The 21,604-nt window shown below is 40.0% G+C and overlaps 1 protein-coding gene across 1 annotated transcript in view; it reads left to right on the top strand.

Annotated features, from left to right (window-relative positions):
• Window positions 1–21,604, top strand: part of RAB7B (RAB7B, member RAS oncogene family) — a 35,894-nt gene that overhangs the window by 2,585 nt on the left and 11,705 nt on the right. Inside the window, exons 2-4 of the mRNA XM_044288449.1 lie at window positions 351–409; window positions 8,129–8,255; window positions 11,113–11,328. Coding sequence (XP_044144384.1) covers window positions 357–409; window positions 8,129–8,255; window positions 11,113–11,328 — 396 coding nt within the window. The 5' untranslated portion in view covers window positions 351–356. The remainder of the gene's footprint in view (window positions 1–350; window positions 410–8,128; window positions 8,256–11,112; window positions 11,329–21,604) is intronic.

The following is a 21,604-nucleotide window of genomic DNA, read 5'->3' as shown; positions in this document are numbered from 1 at the left end:
TGAATGAATTAAAGGTATCTGAACTGTATTGCTATGAGATCACTACACCAGCAATGAAGGGAGAAAGAGAGCGGAGAAGAGAGCATGTCTGGTCCGCCACTGAATGCAGGAGAAAGTAGAATTTCGGCCACAGGGGCCACTAACAGAGAGTACATAAAAAAGCTAACAATATTTTTTTTGCATGCATATAGCAATAATACTTAATTTAATGTTCTCTATTCATTGCATAGTAATACTTTTCATGGGATAACCTCTTTAAATGTTCCCAAATTACATAATTTCACATATATGAATTTTCAAATTTTAAAAGCAGAAATGATAACAATATACGCCTGTTTTACATCTTTCAGCTCTTCATGCATTCTAATCGGAAGGTGGATCTGAAAATCAATATTATAGGTCCTATGGGGTAAGATCAAGAAAGTATATTCTTTGAAAATACTACTATGCTCAGACATTTCATTGCTATGAGTACAGTGCATACTGTTAGGGGAGATTAGAGGGCCTCAGGAAAACCTCAAAAGCAATGTGATTGCCATGGGTGACTTTGATAAATTTTTAAATGAAGGAAACTTGAAACATTTTCTTGTACGGTTTAGATTTACAAAGTTCATGCATTTTTTAAACAAATGGTCTCATGCCAACAACGTATCCCCTGTCCACAGGATAGAGGATAAGTGTCTGATTGAAAGGGATCTGACCACTGGGCTATCTACAGCAGTCCTACAGAGTTGAATTCTGCCGTGGTCTGACCCCTGTTGATCAAACACTTACTCCATATCCTGTGGATAGGGGATAAGTTGTTGTCATGGGACAACCCCTTTAAAGCAATGCTCTGCCTTTGTTACCAATCAGTGACTTGACTAAGGCCTCATTCACATATACTTGGATTTTCATAGACCACGGTTTATGAAAACCCGGCCTGCCGACCTGCTGAGTGCACAAGCGCACAGCGTCATTGGTTGCTATGACACCGTGTGCTTTGTGCCGTCACTGCTGTACAGTAATACATTAGTATAGGTCATACGAATGTATTACTGTACAGCGGCACGAAGCCCACAGCGTTCCTAGCAACCAATGACGCTGTGAGCTCGTGCACTCAGCAGGTCGGCAGGCCGGGTTTTCACGGACCGTGGTCCGTGAAAACCCACCTATGTGTGAATGAGGCCTTAGGCTACAGTCACACAACAGTGTGTGATGGACATTTTTATAAGGGCCACGTGACCGTTTTAAGAACAATTGTAGTCTATGAGGTTATTCACACAGCCGTTTTTTTGACAGCCTGTGAATAACGGCAGTCAGAATATAGGACATTACTGACTTCAGGAGGCTCACCAGCAAATTTGGAGCCTAGTCGGCTGTTCACCCCTCAGCTATAAATGTAAATGAATCCCTACATAGATTACTGGTTCTCAGCAGTTTACTTATGTTTTATGTTAACGTTTGTGCGTACATATATACAATTATCTTATCTCTAATCGAATAATTTTTAAAACCTTATATTAAAATACATACAAATGTTATACATTAGTTGAAAGGCCCAGGTCAACAATCAAAATCAATCAGAATTAATTTATTTGGCCAAATAAGTTTGCACTTGCAAGGAATTTGACTTGGCAGTTGCTTGACAGACACAAACAAAACAGTACAAGGACAGACTGTATGGATAGTGCAGGACAAGGACAGTATGTAAGTTTTAGTGGCAATAAACAGGGAGAAGTGTTAGTTTTCAGTTATATGCTGTAATGCTTCCAAGTCATAGCAGCTTTAGCGTGGTTTCTGCATTAAGCAAGACAACTGCCTGAGGGAAAAAGCTGTTCCTGTGCCTCGAAGTTTTAGTAGCCACTGAACGGTATCTCACTCCTGAAGGCATAGGTTGGAAGATGGAGTGAGCAGGGTGAGAGGGGTCTGGGGCAATCTGAGCCACTCTCTTTCTGCACCTGCTAGCGTGAAGATCCTGCAGGGAAGGTAAACTACAGCCAATTATCCTTTACGTTGTTCGGATGATGCGCTGCAGTCTCACCCTTTCTAATACTGAGCAGGAACCGAACCATACAGTCATAGATGATGTCATGATGGATTTGATGATCGTGGTGTAGAACTGCACCATTCATTTTTGTGGTGGGCCAAACTTTTTTAGCTGCCATGGGTGGTACATCCTCTGTTGCGCTTTCTTGATGATAGTGACAGTATTGTTCCATTTTAGGTTGTTGGAGATTGTGGTCCCAAGAAACTTGAATGACTCTACTCGGGTTACTGTAGATTGATTTATGATTAGGGGGATGTGCTCGGGGGAAAGACCTCCTAAAGTCTATTATCATCTCCATGGTCTTAAGAGCATTAAGTTCCAAGTTGTTGTTGCTGCACCAGGAGGAAAGTTGACCCACTTCATGCCTATATGCAGACTCATCCCCATTTTGTATGAGACCAACTACTGTTGTGTCATCAGTAAACTTCAGAACCTTAACAGATGGGTCTGTGGAGATGCAGTCATTGGCGTACAGTGAGTAGAGCAGTGGGGAAAGCACACAGCCCTGGGGAGCTCCCGTACTGACTGTCAAAGAGCTTGAGGTGTGTTTCCTAAGTCTAACCTGCTGTCTCCTGTCGGTTAAGAAATTGGTTATCCATTTGCAGATGGATTCAGGTATGCATAGGTAGGAGAGCTTGCTGTGTAGTAGCGATAATGGCGTTTAAAACAAGCAGGGACCATTGAGAGTTCCAGAGATGATTTAAATATGTCTGTGAAAACAAAGGCTGGCTGATCAGCGCAGAATTTCAAACATTTCGCAGACAGAGTCTGGGCCGGCTTAGTCTTAATATTTTGTCTTTTGAAAAGATTGTTTACATCTAATTGGCATAATGATAGTGGATGCCATTTTGGGGACATGTCAGCAGATTGTGGCTGACATCCTGTGTTGTGTAAATGCTGAGGCACCGCAGCTGGTGGAGACGTTGACTGGCTGGAGTGCTCGGTTTGCCTATTGGAACAGAGATGCAAATTATGCGAATTGACTAGGAGTGGATGGCTATTGTTGGTTGTATCAAACTTACAATAGAATGTGTTCAGCTTATTTGCAAGCTGCCGGTTATCTAATGATGGTGGGGCTTTCCTTCTGTAGCTGGTAATTTGATGTAGAGACTTCCATATTGTGGTAGACTCCATTGTGGAACATTTTTCTTCAAGTCTTTTTGAATAATCGTTTCTTGCGGGAGTGATGGCCTTCTGCAGTTTGTATCTGGCAGCTTTGTAGAGGACTTTATCGCCTGTACGATACGCCCTTTCTTTATTGAGGAGCAGCTTCCTAAGATGCGATGTACACCAGGGTTTATCGTTGTCTTACAGGGTGCACTTTTTGATGGGAATGCAGGACTCCTCGCGAAAGGTAATATATGATGTCACAGTGTCAGTGTATTCATTTAGTTCACTGGTGGATTCTTTGAATATATTCTGTTGAATCAAAGCAACTAGTTTTTCTACCGCTTCACTAATCCATGTCTTGATTGTGGTCACTACAGGTTTGGCAGTTTTTAGTCTATGTCTGTATGTTGGGATGAGCTGTATCACAGCATGATCAGAGTTACCCAGAGCTGCTCTGCTGACAGAGTGATACGAATTCTTAGTCGTAGTGTAACAGTGGTCAAGTGTTTTACCTTCTCTAGTTGCGCTTGTGACGTGTTGCCTGTATTTAGGAAGTTCTTTGTTTAGGTTAGCACTGTTGAAATCCCCTAGTATAATAAAAAAAAGAATCAGGGTACCTCCTTTCCGCATCAATGATTTGATCTGAGAGTTCTTGGAGGCTGCATGCATGTTTGTGGAGGGATGTACACAGCAACTAGAATAAATGAAGAAAACTCACTAGGTGAATAGTAGGGTCTGCTATTTTTCCAGCCAAAGCCGAGCATGTCCTCTTAATAACTGTAACATCCATACACCACTTATCATTAATATAGAAGCAGAGTCCTCCATCTTTGGTTTTGCCAGAGATAAGTGGGTCCCGGTCAGATCTGTAGAGTGTAAATCCATTAACCTACAGAGCATTGTCTGGAATAAGCTCAGACAGCCAGGTTTCTGTGAAGCAAAGAGCGGCAGAGAGATAGAAGTCCTTCTTTGTCCTGGTCACTAGTTGAAGCTCATCTAGTTTGTTGCATATTGACCTGACATTAGCTAGTATGGTTCCAGGTAGTGGAGAGCGCTGTCCTCTACCCCGAAAACGAGCCTGGATCCCGGAGCGCTAACATCTTCTTTTAAGCCTCACTGCCTGATTCAGCACCGCAGCTCCACTGGTTAGGATCCCCAGAAGGTCAAGAGTAGATGACATATCCAGGAGTAGATTTGATACCGCTAGGTTCCGAAAGCTCAGTAATTGTTTTCTGGTGAAGGTTATCCGAGTTGGGTTGCACAAGGCAATGTTGAAAAACAAAAACATATAAAACAAACAGAAAAAGACGGAGCAATTTACCGAGGCTGCCATCTCCAGGTTTGGAGGGAATACGGTGCCATTTCCAGGTGTCTTCAGCAGTGTCAGGAGGTATATTATGCGGAGCTCTCGCATACAAAATCAAAAGTCACAAAAAAATATATATAAAAAATGGCTGTAAAAAAATATATATTAAGATGTGTGTTTGGACGGTGACTTATTCATCAAAAACATAATCCATAAATGAAAGTTAAAAACGGCTTAGACGCAACTGATCACGTGGAACTCTTGCGTTCACTTCAGTTATATCTGTGTAAAGTGTTGCTTGTACTCGCATGTACGTATAAGGCTACTTTCACACTAGCGTTTTGGCTTTCTGTTTGTAAGATCCGTTCAGGGCTCTCACAAGCGGTCCAAAACGGATCAGTTTTGCCCTAATGCATTCTGAATAGAAAAAGATCCGCTCAGAATGCCTCAGTTTGCCTCCGTTCCGTCTCCATTCCGCTTTGGAGGCGGACACCAGAACGCTGCTTGCAGCGTTTTGGTGTTCGTCTGATGAAACTGAGCCAATGTTTCATATGGAATGTCCCCTTACACACTTAATTGCCGGCTGTGTGTATTCTAATTGGACTCATGCGGTTCCCAGTCAGCTTGCAGTTAGCTTTGTGGCTGTATCCACCGCTGTTTTGGATCTTTTGGCGCACGATTCCAGACGCTACCAAAACTTTCAGTGTCAGCCAGACAATATCCTGATTGCATGAAAATAGGTCACTGTCCACACTATTTTTTATATCAGCATTCACCAGATGCGTTTCGGAACTGCTTTGTTCCTTCCTCAGTGGTATATAATCAAATGGATATAAATCCTGGGACCCTATGCTAGATTCTTTTAAGTCTTTTCAAATGAAGTAAGACCAAATAGCTGGACTGGATTATTCAACCTAATGTGCCATTAATTCAGTTTACATAAATCACATGATAGATTTTCAAATCAACTGTTGAATTGAATTAAAAATCTCATATGATAAGTCCCTAGAACTTCACTAGTATGTATGCTGGTATAACCTATATGTTTGAATTGTTCACCCTGGATCTTCCAGCAAGTATCGACAACAATATAAATGTATTGTGTTAGTTTTTCTCTCATATCTTCAATTTTATCTTTATTTTTTTAATCTAAGGTTATTAGTATATACATACCCATAACACTATGCCGCTAGTATAGCGGGAAGTTCAGGACAGCATTCAAATGGGTTGGTCTTTTAAGCTGGGTAAACGCAATGTGTGAATGACACTAGAATTATCAGGTGAAGGTAATCAAAAGGAGCCAAGTCATAATCAGGTATTTATCCTGTGGTCAAAATCTTGAAACATCAGTTACCCACATTTAACACATCATGTGAATGATGTAAATAAAAAATATATACCAACATACTGTATTCTTTATTGAAAAGTGTTTTTTGAATAAACAGTGAAGCCTTAAAGAGGCATTATATTATACATAGCCATTTGATATATTTAAACACTATAATTCTTGTCTGGTAGCTTTCAGCAAAGGTGGTTAGTAAAATTAGTATAGTATGCTGTTTATTTTAATTTTAATTTTTTTTTTATTTAAATTTTATTCATTTCTTATTTTTTCTTTTCTTTCTAGTTTATAATTTTTTATTGAAAATTATATATATATATATATATATATATATATATAGACATCGTCTAAGTCCAATTGTCAACCATATGCTCCTGATATCAAATATGTTGTTACTATAATGGTAAATTTATGATAATATCTAAATTAGACGGTTTTTGAGGTTGGATAAATGTGATGTGTAGACGATACTAGAATAGTATGAACTTAATGGGAAGTTATCCAGTAAATTTAATTAAGAGCCTTGATTACAATATACTATCACTAGACACACATCCCCCAACCAAAACCATGTAAGCATCGGCTATTCAGATAAAATGCACTATGTGAACAACGCATATAAAACATATAGGATATACCAGCATACATTTGTAATGGCCATATTGATGAGCTGTGTTTTTATTGACTAGTGAAGTCCTAGGGACTTATTATATGATATTTTTATCCGATATAATTATTTACTATTAAGGTAATGACAAGAGGTTTAGGTCAGTTACTATATTGATTAAAGAAAAGTCAACAGTTGATTTGAAAATCTATCACGTGATTTATGTATACTGAATTAATGGCACATTAGGTTGAATGATCCAGTCCAGCTATTTGGTCTTACTTCATTTGAAAAGACTTAAAAGAATCTAGCATAGGGTCCCAGGATTTATATCCATTTGATTATATACCACTGAGGAAGGAACAAAGCAGTTCCGAAACGCGTCTGGTGAATGCTGATATAAAAAACTGTGAGGACGGAGACCTATTTTCACGCAATCAGAGATTGTCTGGCTGACACTGAAAGTTTTGGTAGCGTCTGGAATCGTGCGCCGAAAGATCCAAAACAACGGCGGATACAGCCGCAAAGCTAACTGCAAGCTGACTGGGAACCGCATGAGTCCGATTAGAATACGCACAGCCGGCAATTAAGTGTGTAAGGGGACATTCCATATGAAACATTGTGGCCGTGAGTAACCAAAATTCACCCCGTCTTTTGTGAGCGCACTGTAACAATACAGGAATACGGTGTACTTACATTGCTACCTTCATTTAAAGTGAACACTGAAATAGTGCCAGCCAGTGTTATACGTACATTTTATATTGAATGCGTATGATAAAATCCAATATCTTCCAAGTACAAGCAACACTTAACACAGATATATCTGAAGTGAATGCAAGAGTTCCACGTGATCAGTTGCAGCTAAGCCATTTTGAACTTTCATATATGGATTATGATATTTGATGAATAAATCACCGTCCAAACACGCATCTTAATATATATTTTTTTTCAGACATTTTTTATATATTAAATTTTTGGGGGGATTTTTGATTTTGTATGCAAGAGCTCCGCATAATATACCTGGGCCTTTCAAAATGTATAACATTTGTATATATTTTAATATAAGGTTTTTAAAATGATGTGATTAGAGATCAGATAATTGTATATATGCATGCACAAACTGTTAAATAATAAAACATAATTAAACTGCTGAGAGACAGTTATCTATGTAGAGAAAATAGGACATGTCCGCATCAATTAACGTTTTAAACAAGCTTTTCTCAGAAAGGCATCAGTGAAAAAAAAGTCAATTAATGAATCTTTTGCCATTTTTTTGGTGTGTGAATGTAGCCTATATAAGAATATGAGGGGTTGGTGGGTAAAGGCTCAGCAGGGGAGAATTAAATGAATGACTGTCCATCCAACAACTTCAAGAAATGTGGGGTGAGGGGGGTGCATTCTGAAATTACTATCTTGGACACTGACAGATCTTATCACATCCTGTCCACATCTGCCTCCATTGCAGAATCCTTCATATTTGATGGAAAAAATAGTGTTCACGAAGTGCTATTTTTTTCCCATGAAAATGCTATAGTTATAGATATTGGCATCATACCTGTATACCAGATGTTTTCACAAAGATGAACCCAAATATAAGGGCTAGCAAAAAATAAATAAATGCCCAAACGCCTAAATAATTTGCATAACATGAACAGGTGCTGGGGAAAATATATAGCAACTTTATAAAAATCTAAGATACTGTAAAAAATACTGTAATTGATCTTCTATCTGCAGAACTGGAAAAACTTCTCTTTTGAACCAATACGTACATAAAAGGTTCCAAAATGACTACAGAAACACATTGGGAGCACACATACTCACCAAAACCATCCAACTCGAAAATAAGACCCTGAAAATGCAGGTTAGTTAACCTAGTATATCATGTTTTATCATATTTCATAATGTTATGATATATGAAAAAAAAAATACTTTTAGAGTAAAATCAAGGGGTATTCCGGTTGTGACAAGTTATTCCCTATAGGGATAACTATTAGATTGGTGGAGACTCTACCGCTGGGACCCAATCAGTCATGAGAATGGAAACTGCATACCCCTCAGGGACCCTTGAAATGGACGGAGTGGCTGGCAGAGTATGTGCACTGCCGCTCCATTCATCTCTATGGGAGTTCCGAAGACAGACATTGCTCGGATATTTTCAGGAACTACCATAGACATCAATGGGGTACATCGTCGATCTGCCGTTGTGTTCGTTTCAACACTCCATTCTCGTGATTGTTGGGGGTTCCAGTGTTACAGTAGGACCTCCATTGATTAAATAGTTATCCCCTATCCTATGGATAGGGGATAACGTGTCACATCTGGAATACCCCTTTAATTTCTATAGTCCTTTATTAAGAAACAGGCTCTCACACAGCAATTGACCATAATGTCCTACATAAGAGAACCCCATTCAGAGCTTATTTTGGAATTCATCGCTTGTCACTAGGGTCTGTTTATAATGAGATTATTCACAAATATTGTATCTTAAGGGGGTTCTCCACTCCCATAATTTTTATCCACAGTGCCCCAAATACATCAAATTTTTGCCCTGCATCCCTGTCATCACTTTCCTTCCCCTGTTCTCAGCATCCTGGCAGAAGGTTTACATAACTTATTTCCTGTTTTTCTCAACTTTCACTGGTTTTGCTAACCAAACCCAACATGCTTTGCTCTGTAATGTTTCTCAGGGCTTGCTCTGAATGCTATGCTGTTCTATCTCCAGTAGTCACATGCCCTACACCCCCGATGGCCATGTTAGTACACCAATACATTCATCTAGCTAATCTTTCTTGTTAGACTATCACAAAAGTTCAAAGGAGCTTCACTCTCCATCTCCAAAGTGCACCTTATACCTTTAAGTGGCCAGCACATCAAGTTCTGGTAATAACAGGGTCAGATTTTTCATTCTGCCTTCAAAATAACAAAAAGTACTGCCTGAGAAAATGATTAAGATGAAAAAAAAAGAAAAAGAAAAAAAGTATTTTCACTTAGCAGATTGAAAGACTAAAGGGGTTTTGCTGTACGCCGCTGATCTCCAGAGTCCAAATCATAGGTACTTATTTGCACCAAGTCCTAATAGTGGCTCTTGGTAAGGGCATTGCTAAGTCAAAACATCCAGGGCTTGAGCCCTTGATGTTTTGTCTAAGGCCCCAAATGTATAGGCGCAGGTGGTCATGACACAATAACATAATTAAGACGACCTGCAGTGGTGTGCCTAAGTTGTTTGGCACCCGAGACATGTCCTTTCTCTGGTATCTTCCCCCCAATATTAAAAAGAAAAAGGTGCCCCCTTACATCAGTATTGCCCTCATTGTACAACCTTCACAGTAGTTATGTCCAGATATGTGCCCTCTAATAATATCCACATTGTGCCCCCTCACAGTAGTTGTGCCCACATTGTGCCCCCTCGCAGTTTTTATGCCCTCATTGTACAACCTTCACAGTAGTTATGCTCTCACTGTACCCCCCGCACAGTAGTTATGCCATCTCTGTACTCCTTTCACAGTAGTAATGAGGATCCGCAAAACACGGACATCGGTCATGTGCATTTCGCATTTTGCGGACCGCACGTGGTTGGCACTATAATAGTGATATAGTATATAATAATATAATAATGCATTTTCTTGTCTGTGTCTGTGGACAAGAATAGGACATGTAATATTTTTTTGCGGGGCCTCGTAACGGAAGTGCACACAGTGTGCTGTCAGCACCTTTTGCGGCCCCATTGAAAATGAATGGTTTCACACCCGTTCTGCAAAATTGCGGAACGGATGCAGACACATTTTGCAGACTTGTGAATGGACCCTGAATAAAAGAAAAAAAAACAGTATCTACTGAAGATGTAAATGCAGCTCTCACCTCCTTAGATGATCAGGCCCTTATCAGGAAAGAACTCCATCAGTAAAACCATCCGTGTCATAAAACTGTAAAAAAAAACTAACTTTGAAAATTAAATACTAGCAACATTATTTCTAAAAATTGACCCATGCAAAGGTGCCACCAATCACCCAATGGATGAGCAAAAGCTTGTTCATCCGGTGACAGCATACTTGATGTGACACTTAAAATGATTGTTTCTGGGCAGCAGATTGTCCTATGTAAGCAGTGATCTGCTGCTCAGAAACAATTAATCTGTATGGGGAAATGCTGAGTCCACCGACTGTGTCTGGTGCAAATAAGTACCTATGAGTTGGGCTCCATACATCAGCAGCAAACAATAATTATTTGTGGAGATATCACTGCTCCACTATCAAAGCTCTCAACTCTCTAGTTCTTTAGCGCCTGGATAGTGATAATACAGGGTGATGTGCCAGCTTTTAACACATTTGGAATAAGTACTGTACTTCTTTTCATTTTAATCATTTCCTCAGGCAGAGTATTTTATATGGGCACTTTCAGTGAAGCAGGGGGAGAAGCCAAGCACACTCAAAAGTAGAGAAAGAGTCAGTTTCTGTTACACAGTTTCTTAGTTTCGCCTGTACTACTGAGTTATGGAAAAAAAAAAATACTTTTTAAGAACCAAAATGACTCAATTCCCTTTTAACAAACTACATTTTCCAAATATTTTACTTACATAAGTTTTCTCTTTTTGGGAAAATCATGTCTCTACAAAAAGATATTAGTGAATTAATTAATCTCTGTAAATTTTGTAGAGCTCAGTCTGGTGATGTCTGACATTTTAACCAAGTATCACAAAGAAGTATGTTCTTGTTCAATAGATCTGGGACACAGGGGGACAGGAACGATTCCGCTCTTTGGTGTCCTCCTTCTATAAGGGCTCCGATGGTTGCTTTCTGGTCTTTGATGTCACAGATAAAGAATCATTTTCAACCGTCGAGACCTGGAGGACAGACTTTATGGATAAAATACAGTCACCTATTACTAATTTCCCTATAATAATTCTAGGAAACAAGATTGATCTGGAGGATAGACAGGTAAGGACAGTTACAAAATGTGTTGATTGCTCGTGTTCATAAAGGCAAGGTTTTTATGCTTTGACACAAGGTGGTATTGTGCCATGCAGTACTATAAAACCGCAACAGTTTGCCGTGGTTAAAACACAACTGAAGCACTTAAAAACAACATGTGCTGCACCACATGGTTCGCTGTTGTCCCACTATCACTGCGCGAAACCCTTCATCTATGCTGTCTCAGGTCCTCAATGCTAGAAGAAAATGGTACTGGTGAGGGCAAAGAGATGCAGTCAATTGTGCAGAAAGCTGAGAGTGACCTTATTTAGTCTGCTCCTGTTGACTAGAATCATAGAGTGTAGGGTAACTTTGGGATTGTAATGAAAAGAGGTTCTGATGAAAGGCAGACACCTCACTTATTGTGTATGATATCTTAAAGGCACCATACACATGACATAGATGAGTGTATGGACTCTGTATGGTGGCACCTGGAATCACTATGCAACAATAACATTTTGCCACCATATGGTGCCTCTATATGGTGTTGCACTGTATTGTCTTTTAGAAGCTATGCTACTAGGGGACCATACCACCTTGAGATGGCATATGTAGTAACGTCCACAGTTTTTTTAATTTTTTTATCAGAGTCTCAGTGTGAGATGCCTATGTTCACTCACATCATTTATAGACTGTTTTAAAAGTGAAATAAAAGTGCAATGCTCACAAAATCCATGTTTGAAAACCAAAAATAACATGTCCTAAAGCTATGCTCCTATTAAAACTATTTTTAACCTTTCTTCACTATTTTTCTTATCCTGATTCTGGATTTTATTCTTTATTTCTGTTTGGGGGGGATTTTGTTTAGCAGATTTAGATTTTAAATTAAATGTAAATTTTTTGCTTCTATTTTTTGTCATACAGTTTTCTCTCTCAAAAGAGTAAATTCCAATACTTTTTTTCTTTTATCGCTCTTTATTACACACACATATATATATATATATATATATATATATATATATTAGGGTGTTTGATTTTTCCAAAGATGTGATTTCCATATGACTTTGCTTACGCCCCGAGTCTCAGTGATGTAAAAGATATATATGCCATTTCAAGAAGATTGGATAATATTTAGGGGTTGCACACATTGATCACTTTTATTACTACTCTCACTCCTATACCTAGGAGGTTTGTCTAAAAACTACTTCAGTTTTAGGATTCGAGGGGCTCTGCATCAAGCAACGTTGATGGCAAAAGCAATATATGCACTTAAAATTGTCCTTCACTAAACAGTTGAATATTCCTCAAAGAGAATTGATAGGAATGAAACGGGTTGCACATTTTGTCAGCCTCATATATGTTTGCTTTTTGCACGAAGCAATTGTAATTCGATGGTCTCCAAAGAATGATTCGGATATGCTACAGCTTCTCAGCACTTACCCAGATGCAGATATTAAAAAAAAGTGCTCTCACAGTTGCTAAGAGACACCTTTGGTATCTTTTAGAAACAAACGTAGGATTGGCTTTTTTGGATGAACGTATTACTCAGGCTGTTAAAGAAAATATGACCAAAATTTTTTAAACCAAACTTGTAAAGCAAAAGGAAATGAAATGACTAGAGGGCAAAAACCTAGTTTTTAAAGGAAAAGACCTGAGCCATTTAGCTACTAATAAAACAAAGACGTTCTTTGAATTGTTTGGGATCGACGACGTGACAGATTACTGCAGTGATTCTCTAAGAAGCCATGTGAACGCTCTTAAGGTGGTCAATGATACTGCAGAAAGAGGAATTGATAAAAATAAATTAACGAATCGGTCAGGGACGAACAACAAAAACAATTCTTGTTGAGGGTAGTCGAGCATCACAGAAAAGTCATCACCAAGCAAAAAAATTGGGATTGCATCATTAAAAGTTGATTAATATAACACATGTTTTGCCTATCATACTAACTAATAAACTTAGTGCCTAGTTTTAATATTATTTTAAGTTTGTGATTTCTAGATTTCCCAATGAAAGTAATTAACATTGAAAAATATTATTTTTTGCCTACATTTACAAAACTAATCAAAGTGTGCAACCTCTAAATATTATCCAGTCTTCTTGAAATTTAGCATATACAGTTGCAAGAAAAAGTATGTAAACCCTTTGCAATTATATGGATTTCTGCACAAATTGGTCATAAAATGTGATTTGATCTTCATCTAAGTCATAACAATAGACAATCACAGCCTGCTTAAACTAATAACACACAAAGAATTAAATGTTAACATGTTTTTATTGAACACACCATGTAAGCATTCAAATGCAGGTGGAAAAAGTATGTGAACCTTTGGATTTAATAACTGGTTGAACCTCCTTTGGCAGCAATAACTTCAACCAAACGTTTCCTGTAGTTGCAAATCAGACGTGCACAACGGTCAGGAGAAATTCTTGACCATTCCTCTTTACAGAACTGTTTCAGTTCAGCAATATTCTTGGGATGTCTGGTGTGAATCGCTTTCTTGAGGTCATGCCACAGCATCTCAATCGGGTTGAGGTCAGGACTCTGACTGGGCCACTCCCCAAGGCATATTTTTTTTCTGTTTAACCCATTCTGTTGTTGATTCACTTCTATGCTTTGGGTTGTTGTCCTGTTGCAACATCCATCTTCTGTTGAACTTCAGCTAGTGGACAGATGGCCTTAAGTTCTCCTGCAAAATGTCTTGATAAACTTGGGAATTCATTTTTCCTTCGATCATAGCAATCCGTCCAGGCCCTGATGCAGCAAAGCAGCCCCAAGCCATGATGCCTCCACCACCATACTTCACAGTTGGGATGAGGTTTTGATGTTGGTGTGCTGTGCATCTTTTTCTCCAGAATACTTTGCCAGTACTACTGCAGCAATGTTTTTTTTGGACAGCAGTGGCTTTCTCTGTGATATCCTCCCATGAAATCCATTCTTGTTTAGTGTTTGACGTATCGTAGATTCGCTAACAGAGATGTTAGCATATGCCAGAGATTTTTGCAAGTCTTTAGCTGACACTCTAGGATTCTTCTTCACCTCATGGAGCAGTCTGCGCTGTGCACTTGCAGTCATCTTTACAGGACGGCCACTCCTAGGGAGAGTAGCAGCAGTGCTGAACTTTCTCCATTTATAGACAATTTTTCTTAACATGGACTGATGAACAGCAAGGCTTTTGGAGATACTTTTATAACCCTTGCCAGCTTTATGCAAGTCAACAATTCTTAATAGTAGGTCTTCTGAGAGCTCTTTTGTGCGAGGCATCATTCACATCAGGCAACGCTTCTTGTGAAAGGCAAACCCAGAACTGGTGTGTGTGTTTTATAGGGCAGGGCAGCTGTAACCAACACCCCCAATCTCATCTCATTGATTGGACTCCAGTTGGCTCACACCTCACTTCAATTAACTCTTGAAGACGTAATTAGTCTAGGGGTTCATATACTTTTTCCAAATGCACTGTGAATGCTTACATGGTGTGTTCAATAAAAACATGGTAACATTTAATTCTGTGTGTGTTATTAGTTTAAGCAGACTGTGATTGTCTATTGTTGTGACTTAGATGAAGATCAGATCACATTTTATGACCAATTTGTGCAGAAACCCATATCATTCCAAAGGGTTCACATACTTTTTCTTGCAACTGTATATCTTTTACATCACTGAGACATGGGGCGTAAGCAAAGTCTGCAAACATTTTACATTTTACTTTTATCCATTACAAAATAAAACACCATAATATAACACAATTAGACCGGTACTTATATTGAGTTTATAATAAATAATAAAAATCACTTACTAAACCCAAATTGGATACGAAGGGAAGGAGGAAGGGAAAAAAAAACTAAGATCCCAAAGATCATACATGCACTTGTTGCTTAGGTTCCTAATCCAAGGTGCCAGATCTCAAGTTAATTTGTAAACTTAAAGAAGTATCTGATCAGTGAGGGTCATTGTTCACATGGCCTAGGCCAGATCAGCCCCATTGCAGTAAATAAGGCTGAGCGAGATACCAAGCACAGCCGCTATTTATAACTTTACTAGCAGAAGGACCCGGCTTTGCACGGGTATATTTAATCTATTTCATTTAATGTTTGTGTATGTTATTAAAAGATGTTGATAGTTTCCACTATAACAGTGACATCTACAGTTCCCCGCTCCTTTAACAGTGACCTCCACAGTGGCCTGCCCCCTTAACAGTAACATCCACAGTGCCCTCTCCTTTAACAGTGACCTCCAGAGCAGCCGCCGCTTTATTAGTGAACTCCCCGTCTCGTTAACAGTGATTTCCACAATAACCCGCCACCTTAACAGTGACCTCTACAGAGCTCTGTTCCCTTAAAATGTGACCTCCACATCACCCTGCCCCTTAACAGTGACCTCTACAGCACCCCTGCCCCGTAACACTGACCTCCATAGTAGACCGTCCCCTTAACTGTGACCTCCACAGTTCCCTGTCCCCTTAACAGAGACGTCCACAGTGCCTGCCCTTTAACAGTGACCTCCACAGCATCCCACCCTTTTAACAGTGACCTTGACAGCATCCCCCCCTTAACAGTGACCTCCACAGCGGCCGCCCCTTCATTATTGACCTCCACAGTACCCTATCTACTTAACAGTGATTTCCACAACACCCCGTCCCCTTAACAGTGGCCTCTACAGCAATCTGCCCCTTAACACTAACCTCCATAGCAGACCGTCCCATTAACTGTGACTTCCACAGCAGCTGCCGCCCTATTAGTGACCTCCCCATCTCGTTAACAGTCAACTCCACAGCAGCCTGCCCCTAGGGTAGCCAGAGGTCTGGTTTTAAGCTGGACCGTCCGGCTTTCAGACTCCCTGTCCTCCGTCCGGTGCGGGGCCTGGATGGACACAGGGATGTTCTCTTTAACAGCACTGTGCTGTCTGAGCATGAGCTGCAGGGAGAAAGTGGCTTTTAAGTCCGTCTTTTGAGGGTGCACTCTGCTCCCTTAACAGTGTCATCCACAGCGCCCTGCCCCTTTATAGCTGACCTTCAGCAGTGAAGAAAAATGGCTGGTTTGTTATGGAAACCTGGTGTAAAACTGTCTGTATGTGGAGACTAAGGGCCTGCGAGCTTCTATTGGCTGATAAGGGTCATGTGACCAGGCTTCTATTGGCTAATGCATTTTTTGGGAATATCTCGCACAGGGATGTCCTTTTAAACAGCTCACTCTCAAACAGCAGCACTGCGCTATCTGAGTGTGAGCTGCAGGGAGAAAGTCACCTTCTCTCCCACCCCTGCAGCTTGATTTTTACCTTCATTTTTTCAATCCCTATCGGCTGCGGAGTGGGAGAGGGCATGGCCTAACCGGATCGGGGCATGGCTTAGCAGGAACTGGGGGCAGTGTTTTTAAGTCTATCTTTTGAGGGTGGCCTGAATAGCCACCCTACCTGCCCCCTGAACTGTGACCTCCACAGCACTCCACTCCCTTAACAGTGTGACCTATAGCGCCCTGTTCCTTTAAAGCTGACCTGCAACAGTGAAGAAAAATAGCTGGGTTGTTATGGAAACCTGGAGTAAAACTGTGTGTATTTGGAGACTAAGGGCCTGCGAGCTTCTATTGGCTGATGGACATATGACCGTGTGTATGACAGTTGAGATATGAAGAGAGACTTGCAGGCTTATAATGGCTAATGCAGGTCATTTTTTGGGAATATCTCAAGAACGGAACATCCTAGGGAGCTGTGATCCCCCACAAGATTTCTTTCCAGGTAGCAAGGGATGTGTATACCAAGTTTCGTTGAAATAGATGGTTGCATTTTTGAGTGATCGCGGAACATACATACATACATACACATACATACATACAGTCATGTGAAAAAATTAGGACACCCTTTGAAAGCATGTGGTTTTTTGTAACATTTTTAATAAAAGGTTATTTTATCTCCGTTTCAACAATACAGAGAGATTAAAGTAATCCAACTAAACAAAGAAAACTGAAGAAAAGTCTTTTCAAGATCTTCTGTAAATGTCATTCTACAAAAATGCCTATTCTAACTGAGGAAAAAGATAGGACACCCTCACACGTATTCCCTCTTAAATTGGCTCAGATCTCACACAGGTATATTACACCAGGTGCACATAATTAGTAGATCGTTACTCTGCATGTTGAATGAGGCTTGCCCTATTTAAACCTCAAACATTTAGTTTGGTGTGCTCCTGACTGTTGAAGTGAGAGTGAGCACCATGGTGAGAGCAAAAGAGCTGTCAGAGGACTTCAGAAAAAAGATTGTAGCAGCCTATGAGTCTGGGAAGGGATTTAAAAAGATCTCAAAAGATTTTGAAATCAGCCATTCCACTGTCCGGAAGATAGTCTACAAGTGGAGGGCTTTCAAAACAACTGCCAACATGCCCAGGACTGGTCGCCCCAGCAAGTTCACCCCAAGAGCAGACCGCAAGATGCTAAAAGAGGTCTCCAAAAACCCTAAAGTGTCATCTCGAGAACTACAGCAGGCTCTGGCTACTGTTGATGTAGAAGTACATGCCTCTACAATCAGAAAGAGACTGTACAAGTTTAACTTGCATGGGAGGTGTGCAAGGAGGAAACCTTTGCTTTCCAAGAGAAACATCGAGGCCAGACTGACATTTGCCAGAGATAAAGTTGACAAAGACCAGGACTTCTGGAATAATGTTCTTTGGACAGATGAGTCCAAAATTGAATTATTTGGACACAACAGCAGAGGACATGTTTGGCGTAAACCAAACACAGCATTCCAAGAAAAGAACCTCATACCAACTGTGAAGCATGGAGGTGGAAGTGTCATGGTTTGGGGCTGCTTTGCTGCAGCAGGACCTGGTCAGCTCACCATCATAGAATCCACGATGAATTCTACTGTGTATCAGAAGGTGCTTGAAGAACATGTGAGACCATCAGTTAGAAAATTAAAGCTGAAGCGGAACTGGACCATGCAACATGACAATGACCCAAAACATACTAGTAAATCAACCAAAGATTGGCTGAGAAAGAAGAAATGGAGAGTCCTGGAATGGCCAAGTCAAAGTCCAGATTTGAATCCCATTGAGATGCTGTGGGGTGACTTGAAAAGGGCTGTACGTGCAAGAAACCCCTCAAACATCTCACAGCTGAAAAAGTTCTGCATTGAGGAGTGGGGTAAAATTTCCTCAGACCGATGTCGAAGACTGGTAGATGGCTACAAGAACCGTCTCACTGCAGTTATTTCAGCCAAAGGAGGTAACACTCGCTATTAGGGGCAAGGGTGTCCTATCTTTTTCCTCAGTTAGAATAGGCATTTTTGTAGAATGACATTTACAGAAGATCTTGAAAAGACTTTTCTTCAGTTTTCTTTGTTTAGTTGGATTACTTTAATCTCTCTGTATTGTTGAAACGGAGATGAAATAACCTTTTATTAAAAATGTTACAAAAAACCACATGCTTTCAAAGGGTGTCCTAATTTTTTCACATGACTGTATATACGTCCTTCTTTATATATATAGATAGATGTTGTGCTATTCCTTAATTATTTCTACTAGAAGCTTATGAATGAATTGCCAACAGTCTGCAATAAAAGTCCAAATGGATAGTGTCAGACTATGTATGGACAAATCCCCACCTGGAAACACCCAGTTACCTGGCAATTCATTTAAAAAACTCTTGAAGGAATAACTGAAGAATGACACAACACAGAGTTTTATAAAAAAGAAAAAAAAAAGATGCCCCGGAATTGTTATTACATGGAGACTGCAAGTAGTTACAAAAACTGGCATATCAGGAGAGGTGATGGGTACTCTTTAAAAACCCTTGTACACCCCTCCCCCCTAAACTGATGATTTTTATACAAGTGTACGGTGATTTAATAAACTGGAATAAATAAAATGCCTGATTCCAAGACCTAATAGAGGGTAATGGAACTCCCTATTGAGTCCTTGCAGACTCTTAATAATGCTAATTTAATCTCAGAGCTTTAGATATTTAAATTGAGCAGCAATAAAGTATACAGTTGGGAGTGCTCAAGTCCCTTGTGATTTGTCAAAACTCATTCTGGCAGGTTTATTTCACAAGATAAGTGCCCCAAGTAGGCACTTGTCTTAAGCGGGGTTGTCCAAGTTAAAAAAAATCTCAGACATACCATTTTTTTTTTTTATAAGATACACTGGATTATAAGACACACCTAGATTTTAGAGGCGTAAATTCAGAAAATATAAAAATTTTCATCAGACCTCAGATCAGACCCCCATACCAGACCACAGATCAGACCCCAATATCAGACTTTAGATCAGAACCCCATATCAGACTTCAGATCAGGCCCCCACATCAGACTTCAGATCAGAACCCTATATCAGATCCCCATATCAGACCAAAAATAATAAAATAATGAAATTAACTTAACACTCCTGACAGCACTGCTACTCACATCCAGCTGCTTTTCCAGCATTATCCGCACCCTCCCATAATGGAAGTGCTCACTAGTATTCACTTTTGAGTGAAAACGTTCCTCTTATAAAGCCAAATATTATGGTAATACTCAACCCTTTTCTCCCCTTCTTCTCCTTGCGCTGTTCTCCGGTCTGCCACCACCACTGACATCATCATCTTGGTTGCAGCAGTGAAGTTCCCTGTACATAGTTCACCATACAGCACTGAATATTACAGTAATTGGCAACAGTGGTGACCTCTGTGTATGGAACATCGCTACTGCAGCCAAGAAAACAAACAGCAGAGGAACAGAGCAGGAAGCAGCAGGGGAAGAAAAGGGATGGATAATTTAGTTATTTTAGCAGATTTACAGGGGCTGCCCAAGTATTTAATTCAGACAATCCCTTTGACACACTTTTTCTCTTCTTCCTCATTTCACGACACAGCCACTAAATCTACGTAACCATTTCCATTTGCTTTAGTACATTGTTTTCGCAAATTCCTCCTAAACCCCCAGGGTGTTTTCAGTGTTTCAAGGACATATTCTCCACTTCTGCGTTCTAATATCACCATCATTTTTGTCACTGTCTTGAATGACTCACAGTTGACTCACGCTCTTTTCAATGTCACATTTTCTGCCATGGCCTCTCCCAAATCATAGTAAACTATACACTGTGCTACTTCACTTTGTCAATATACGTCCAGTAAAATCTGCCTGTTAATAGGACACTATATGAAACGTTAACATAATAGACAGGGAGACAATAGGTCTAAAATCTTTCCCCAGGAACCAAAACCTTCAGAATATAGAGTAGATCAAAATGGGAGGAGTGCTCTGTAACCCTACAGCACACATCATATGTTAGTTCTGTAGAGACCATCTAAAAAGATATGAAGCTATGTTTAGTATCTGTATGCTATAAATTATATTTTGCAAAAACATCGAGAGATGTAGGGGGAAATTTATCAAAACTTGCGTAAAGGTAAACTAGCTTAGTTTCCTATAGCAATCAATCAGATTCCACCTTTTATTTTTCAAAGGCTCCCTAAAAAATGCAAGGTGGAATCTCATTCGTTGCATTTGTGCTAGGTAATATATACAGTATCTCACAAAAGTCAGTACACCCCTCACATTTTTTTAAATATTTTATTATATGTTTTCATGGGACACTGAAGATATGACACTTTAAAACAATGTAAAGTAGTCAGTAAACAGCTTCTATAACTGTGTAAATTTGGTGCACCCTCAAAATAACTCAACACACAGCCATAAATGTCTAAACCGCTGGCAACAAAAGTGAGTACACCCCTAAGTGAAAATGGTAAAATTGTGCCTGAATTGTCAATATTTTGTGTGGCCACCATTATTTTCCACCACTGCCTTAACTCTCTTGGAGTTCACTAGAGCTTCATAGGTTGCCACAGGAATCCTCTTCCACTTTTCCATGACGACATCACAGAGCTGGTGGATGTTAGAGACCTTGTGCTCCTCCACCTTCCCTTTGATGATGACCCACAGATGTTCAATAGATTTTAGGTCTTGAGACATGCTTGGCCAGTCCAGCACCTTTACCCTCAGTTTCTTTAGCAGGGCAGTGGTCGTCTTGGAGGTGTGTTTGGGGTCGTTATCATGTTGGAATACTGACCTGCAGCCTAGGTTCTGAAGGGAGATGATCATGTTTTGCTTCAGTATGTCACAGTATGGCATTCATGGTTCCCTCAATGAACTAAAGCTCCCCACAGTCGGCAGCACTCATGCAACCCCAAACCATGACACTCCCACTACCATGCTTGACTGTAGGCAAGACATACTTGTCTTTCTACTCCTCACCTGGTTGCCGCCACACATGCTTGACACCATCTGAACCAAATAAGTTTATTTCATCAGACTAGCCCTCAAACAAAAAC

Source organism: Bufo gargarizans, chromosome 3, assembly GCF_014858855.1.
Source record: "Bufo gargarizans isolate SCDJY-AF-19 chromosome 3, ASM1485885v1, whole genome shotgun sequence".
Classification (NCBI taxonomy): Eukaryota; Metazoa; Chordata; class Amphibia; order Anura; family Bufonidae; genus Bufo; species Bufo gargarizans.
Note: the sequence above shows the minus strand (reverse complement) of the source record. Positions and strands in the feature narration are given on the sequence as shown.